We start from the raw sequence: 6,769 nt of genomic DNA on the forward strand, positions 1-6,769 counted from the left end.
TTTAGTACTAAATCGAAGACAATTAATATGAACCGGGGGATACCATTTTAAAATAGTTGTAGTCAATACATCTCCGACTTTCATCGTCAATGTGTAAATCTATAATGAAAGACTCCACAAGAAAATAACATCATTACACTAGTACATGATTCCCTCATCAGCAGCATTCGAAGTTGCCTACTAGCAATGTTTGAGGGGCACAAATCGGCCGCTCAATAATTGTGGGATGATGGAGAAATGGAAGAAAAATCGGCCGCTCAATAATTGCAGGATGGTGGAGAAATGGAAGAAAAATCAAACGAAGATCATGGCGCAAACCGGCCGCTCAATAATTGCGGGATGGTGGAGAAATGGAAGAAAAATCAAACGAAGATGGCTGCTGCTCGATCCCAATCCAACGCTAGGTGATGCGTCCGGATTTGTTGCGAAATCTCGGTGGTTTGGAATTTAGTAATTTCGACTATTTTGGTCTTATTATGAACGAAATTATGTTTTCGTATATTCGTAGTCGAAGTTGAAGAAGATTTACGAAACACATAGAGCATTGCTGCTTTATTCTACCAGTTGAAGACACAAATCCATGTGACATTCATGGGAGACTCCTCATAACCTAGCCGATTTAGAGGTCTTTGATAAACACAAAACTCAAGTAAGCTACACCTTAGCCAATATAAAAACAAACACGAACTTCTCTTAAAAGGAGCCTATTAGGACGTTACGATCCCATTTCTACTGTTACTCGAAGCCGGATCAATCAACAGGCAAAGGACGCAAGAAAGCGGCATCCCATCCCATCCCATCCCCACCGATTTTCAGCAGCAGCAAAGCCCTCTTCTTGAGCTGCTGCTGATGTATACTGTAGAGTAGTTCCATCCTACTCCACCACGATCTCAGGCATCGTCAGCATGCTTGCGTGGCCGCCGCCGCCGCCGCACCTGCTCGCCCTGGCGCTCCGGCAACACCGCCTGGTTTCTCCGGCAGCGCAACCGGCCCGCCGGCTCGAGCACACGCCCCCCGCTTTGGTTCCGCATCCCTCGTCGCGTACCGTGTCGCAGCAGTCGGCCGGAGCTGGGGCGCAGGCTTTCGCCTTGGCGTGACGCCCGCAGTTTTCCTCCTCGTGCTCTTCGCTCTGGTGACTGCATTGGATTTGTTGCTGGTCAGCAGCTGACGCGTCGATCAGTATGGAGTGCTCTTGGATTGCCTCGGCCGAGCTGGTGCTGTGCTCGTCGTGCTTCTCTTTGCACTGGCCATGGCCATGGGAAATGTTCTTTCTTGTCACCAATTGGCTGCTCGCCTCTTTGCTGTGGTGGTGGCCCTGACCATGATCTTGACAGTGGTGGCTGTCCGTGGGGTGCAGCTTGCTCGGTTCTTTGCAGTGGCTGTGGCCATGGCCATGGCCATGACCTTCACATCCATGCCTCTGGGGGTGGTGGGGGGTGCCGGGCTCTTTGTGGTCGCCATGCCCATGCCCGTGCTGATGATGTTCATCGCCGCAAGCATGGCCACCAGCAGACGACGAATCCGCGCAGCCGCCAGTCGCTTTGCACGGACCGCCCGAGCAATGGTGGGACATGCCATGCTTCCCGGGGCGAGATCCATGGTGAGAAGAAGCGCAGCATTTCTTCCCCCTCCCGCCGTCTCCCCCCCTCAGCAACATCATGCTGTACATGATCACCAGCAAGCACGTGCCGACGTCCGCCAGCACCGCCGCCCAGACGAGCGGGTGCCCGGCGAGCGCGAGCCCGACGATGGCGAGCTTCGTCGCGACAGAGAAGACGATGTTGGTGACGATGGTCCGGCGCGTCCTCCTCGCCAGCCGGATGGCCTTGGGGATCCTGCGGACGTCGTTGGACATGAGCGTGACGTGGCTCGTCTCCATGGCGACGGCCGAGCCGGACACGCCCATGGAGACGCCGACGTCGGCCCTGGCCAGCGCCGGGGCGTCGTTCATGCCGTCGCCGACCATCAGCGTGGGGCCGTCCCTCGCCTTGAGCTCGTCGACGATCCGCACCTTGTCTTCCGGCAAAAGTTCAGAGTGAACCTCGGCTAGAACATTTCCCAGCTGCCAGAAACACACTAGTTAGTTAGAGGCTGTTTGGGTCCTAGAAATGAAGAGAGTGCACAACTGCCAGAGATTTTATTTTTACCTGGTTCTGGGCATAGGTGGCAGCGGCAGTGCTATCGCCTGTGAGCATCACTGACTTGATGCCCATGGATCTCAGCTCCCTGATGGCTTCTGCCGATCCAGTTCGGCAGACGTCCGAGAGACCGAATAGCCCGACCAACTCCTTGTTGCAGGCCACGTATCCAACGGTGACCCCTTTGATGTCATTTACCTCTGGAACTAGAACATGAAAATATTCTAACAAGATTATTTACTAACTCAAAAAAACAGTGTTTCAGACAAGGGATATTCCTGAGGTTCGGTGCAGTGCTAACTAGCAACAGAACTGTTTCACATGAAGATTCACATTTCTTTACCAACCTGTTTCACATGAAGCCCTCGACAAGATTCTTCTGTTCCCGACGTATACGCCTTGCCCGTCGATTTCACCGTAAATCCCCTCACCGGGGTAAATCTGAAACTCCACCACATTCTCCGATTTCGGTTCCACCGAGTTTGATCGAGCATAATCAACAAGGGCAGCTGCCATTGGGTGGCTCGACCTGCCCTCCACGCTCGACACCCTGCAGAATCCATGAAATTAAGTACATATACATAAATACGCAACACACAAGAAACTTGAAGAAAACAAGAGTGCCAGAAGAAGTTGATTCAGTTCAGAGCGTGACATGTACAGGGGACTGGCACTCACCAGTAGAGCAGCTGTTGCTTTGTAACACGTTCTCCGACTGCCCGGAACTCCGCGACGGAGAACTCTCCGCTAGTGATTGTGCCGGTTTTGTCGAAAGCCGCGACTTTGATCCCGGCCAAGGACTCGAGCACATCCCCTCCTTTGATGAGCAGCCCGGTCCTGGCGGCCTTGAGCAGCGCACAGAAGGTGGCGACCGGCGTCGACAGAACCAGAGCGCACGGGCAGGCGCTCACCAGAAGCACCAGGGCCAGCTGAAACCAGTGCCTGAGGTTGCGCGCTCTCACGATCACTGGCGTCACCGCCACCGCCGCTGCCATGACGATCACCGCTGCAGGTGCACTCATGGAAAACAATGAGAAAAGAAAACCCAAATGATGATCAACTATCTTTGTGCAAGTATCTGAATCTATTTAGCAGCTTAATTATATACCAGGCGTGTAGTACTTGGCGCAGGTGTCGATGAGCCTCTGCGTCTCCGATCTGCTGTTCTGGGCCTCTTCAACCAGCCTCGCCATCTTGGCCACCGCCGAGTTGTCGGCCATGGCCGTGGTCCTCACGGAAATGTAGCCTGAAATCACCATTGCCAGTAATGTATACAGAGCACAGACAGGATGAACACAGACATTTTCTTTTTCTTTTTGACAGGACAAAACTGAGACAATGTCTGTGAGCTCATACCGTCTATGTTGAGGGTGCCGGCCCAGACCTCCGAGTCCGTCTGTTTGGCCACCGGGAAGGACTCTCCGGTGAGGGTCTGCTCGTCGACCTCGCTCCGCCCGTCGACGACGACGCCGTCTATCGGAACGACCTCCCCCGCCTTGACAGCGATCACCGTGTTGACCTTCACGTCCTGGGCCGCGACCACCTGCCCCGTCTCTGCTAGCACGGCGTTCTGTGGTGCCATGCTCATCAGCGACGCCATCCCGGCAGTGGCCTGTACACGTCAACGGAGCATCTAATCATTTTCTCGCATGGAAAAGGATAGCACCTTTTTTTTTTCGAAAAGGGGGAATTCCCCGGCCTCTGCATCAGAAAGATGCATACGGCCATCTTATTAACCAAAAAGTGCCTTTAAGAACTTGCAGTACTAAGAGATGTATTGCTTTTAGTGGGGGAGTACGACTAATTTTAACATGCTCCCTCTTACCTCCTCTTTTCACATGCATGAGGGATAAGAATGTAAGATTTAATTAGACCACTACTTAATCAAATCAATGATTAAGATCTATTATGTAGTCTTAGGATCTTACCTCTCATATGAAAAGGGGAGGTAAGAGGGACAATCATAAAATTTGCCGGGGACTGATAATAAAGTTGCATTTTGCCTGCCAGCCTTCTTTCCAAGGAATAACTAGGTTCCTTGATTATCTAACTCCACTAGGTATAAAGCACTTGTTGTCGTTTGGCTGACAATTTCCGGCCAGCAGAGGGCATGCTCAAACGGCCCAGCCAAACGGCGAGCAATGGCAGACAAAAAATCTGTTGGTAAAGATGTATGGGGGCTAGCTAGCTAGTGCACGTCCAGATCCCACAAGCCTCTGGACCCCTTTACTGCTAAGTGGGTTCTAATGAGAGGACCTCGGCAATCATGCAACTGTTTCCTCTTTTGAGCCTAAAGATCGAAACTATTTCTTTTTTTCTTCCTTTTTTCGATCAAACTATGTGTGTGTGTGTGTGTGTGAGAGAGAGAGAGAGAGAGAGAGAGAGAGAGAGAGGAATGAGATTGTGAGACCTTGCAGCTCGCCCTTGTCTCGAGCCACTCGGCCGTGGTGAAGAGGAAGACGATGAAGCCAGCCTCGGAGTAGTCCTTGAGTGCAATTGCCCCAGCAACTGAAAAGGTGGCGGTAAAGTAAAACATGTAAGAAAGGTGTGGCTAAATATCAGTCTACCGAGACTTAACCAAATCTCAGTCAAGTGACATAACGTATAAAAAGAAAAAGAAAAAGAATTCGCACGGAATTTTGCATGGATCTTTCACATAAGATCTCACAAATATAGCATCAAACGAGACTTGGTTTTCTCAGAGTTAATTCTGGTACACAAACAAAATCTCTAAAAACAATGCCCGGAAGAAAATGTTACTTTGTGCTAAAGGAATCTGATACCCTATCTGGGGTGACATGACCCGGCCACATCCACATTCACCTGGCAGAAAAAAAAAATACAAACTTACCTGCGATGAGCATGAGTATGTTGACGTCCAGGGTGAGCCTCCGCGCGGCGGCGACGCTTCTGAGAACGATGGGCGGCAGGCCGGCGGCCGTGGCGACGAGCGCGAGCCACCTCAGCGGGCGCCAGAAGTGCTCGAAGAGCGAGACGACCAGGAGGACGCCGCAGACGAGCACGTAGGGGCTCGGCCATTTGTTGATCTTGTTCTGGCCTGCGCCGCCGTACGCCCGCACCGACGCCTCTAGCCTTGCCTGGTTCAGCGCCTTGACTGAAACGACAAAAGGAATGAGCGGCCGGGAAAAGGCTTCAGTTTCTGTATGTGTTGTTGCATTGCAGGTGTAAAATTATTCGGAGTCAGCGATTATTAATATGGGTTCAAGAAGGTACTTCCTCAGTAAATAAATACTCCCTCTATAAAAAGATATAAAAGCGTTTAGATCACTGGGAGTGATAACCAAAACTTTTAGCACACCTCTAGGTTGACTTATGCGACACGACGCGACCAGTGGGTCACGACTGTCGACCCGTAGTTGGTTGTTCAGTTGTGTGTGCTTTTATCGACGGGTAGTATTTGTGCGATGAGCAAAGATTATTTTGGGTCGAGAAGGAGAGTAGTAGAGAGCAGGGACACATGTTGGATCTGGTTCAGGAAGAAAGAAGCGCTGGAAGAGCCAAAGCAACGACTTGACGCATGCGTTGATTGCCTCACCGATCTGGGCCTGGGAGATGGCGGCGGCGTCGTGCACGACGATGACGGTCCGGGAGGGCACGACGACGGTGACCTTGTGCACGCCGGCGAGCGGCTCGAGGAGCTTCTCCACCAGCGGCACCTCCGACGGGCAGCAGATGCCCAGCACGTCGAAGTAGCTCTTCTCCTGCCTGCCCGCCATCTCCCTCCCTCGCACTCTTGGCGTTTTCTTGGTCCTGTGGAAAGAACCTGCACGTGATACGCGCCGGCAGCAAGTGAGTAGACAAGGAGTGTGGTTCTCGCGCTAGCTAGTGTGGCGTGGATGGTTCACGGATTAACGAATGGGATGGAATCTTAGCCGGCTCTCGCCATGAACTTACACCCGACCCGGCGCCGGCGACCCTCGTATGTGACCTGCCGGCCGGCGTCGCAGTTGGAGGCGGAAGCAGGGAGGCAGGATGTGTGGTGGTGGTGCGCTAGCTTAGCTGCGGGACTTGTTGGGAGGGGGGGCGAGAGTATTTATGGAGGATCCTGTGCAGTGCAGTGCAGTGGAGTGGACACAGGGGTCTGAGGGAGAGGGAGAGAGAGAGAGAGAGGGAGGGATAGGTGGATGCTGACGAAGGGAGCACTGAGGCGGCGGACTGGAGAGCTCGGCAACGGCAACCCTGCCTTTTTCCTCGCCCAGGGCTTGTCCTTAGTTAATCGACACACAAGTTCACTCTGAGAGATAAACAAATGTCGCACACGGAATGCAGAGACAGAGGCCAGAGAGAGAGAGAGAGAGAGAGTGAGAGAGAGAGAAGATGGAGATGCGTGCACTCACCAGTCACCAATGGAGGAAAGGGAAGCGTGGTCGGCTCGCTGAAAGTACCAGAAAGCAGAGAGAGAGAGAGTGGAGAGTGGAGGGAGAAGGAAAGGGAAAGAGATAGGGAAAGAGACAGGGAAGTCTCTAGTCCGTAAAAAGTCCTTCCCTATTTGTTTTCAGAGACTAAAAAGTCTCTAGTCCCTTCCTAGAGGTTATTAAATGACCATGTTGCCTCTAATATATAGAAAAATAACAATTAAACAACACCGTGGGATGACGGCCAATGGGTGC

At 52.2% G+C, this 6,769-nt stretch overlaps 1 protein-coding gene across 1 annotated transcript; it reads right to left on the reverse strand.

Annotated features, from left to right (window-relative positions):
* Nucleotides 1-524: 524 nt before the first annotated feature.
* LOC125523538 (cadmium/zinc-transporting ATPase HMA2-like) lies at nt 525-6,213 on the reverse strand. Its single transcript, XM_048688561.1, has 10 exons — nt 6,054-6,213; nt 5,695-5,922; nt 4,990-5,253; nt 4,549-4,646; nt 3,495-3,750; nt 3,247-3,384; nt 2,817-3,144; nt 2,486-2,688; nt 2,148-2,344; nt 525-2,062 (listed from the first exon to the last, which is right to left on the reverse strand). Exons 2-10 carry the CDS (start codon nt 5,873-5,875, stop codon nt 875-877), a joined length of 2,853 nt encoding a protein of 950 aa, XP_048544518.1. The 5' UTR covers nt 5,876-5,922; nt 6,054-6,213; the 3' UTR covers nt 525-874.
* Nucleotides 6,214-6,769: the final 556 nt, after the last annotated feature.

This window comes from Triticum urartu, chromosome 7 (genome assembly GCF_003073215.2).
Source record: "Triticum urartu cultivar G1812 chromosome 7, Tu2.1, whole genome shotgun sequence".
Lineage (NCBI taxonomy): Eukaryota > Viridiplantae > Streptophyta > Magnoliopsida > Poales > Poaceae > Triticum > Triticum urartu.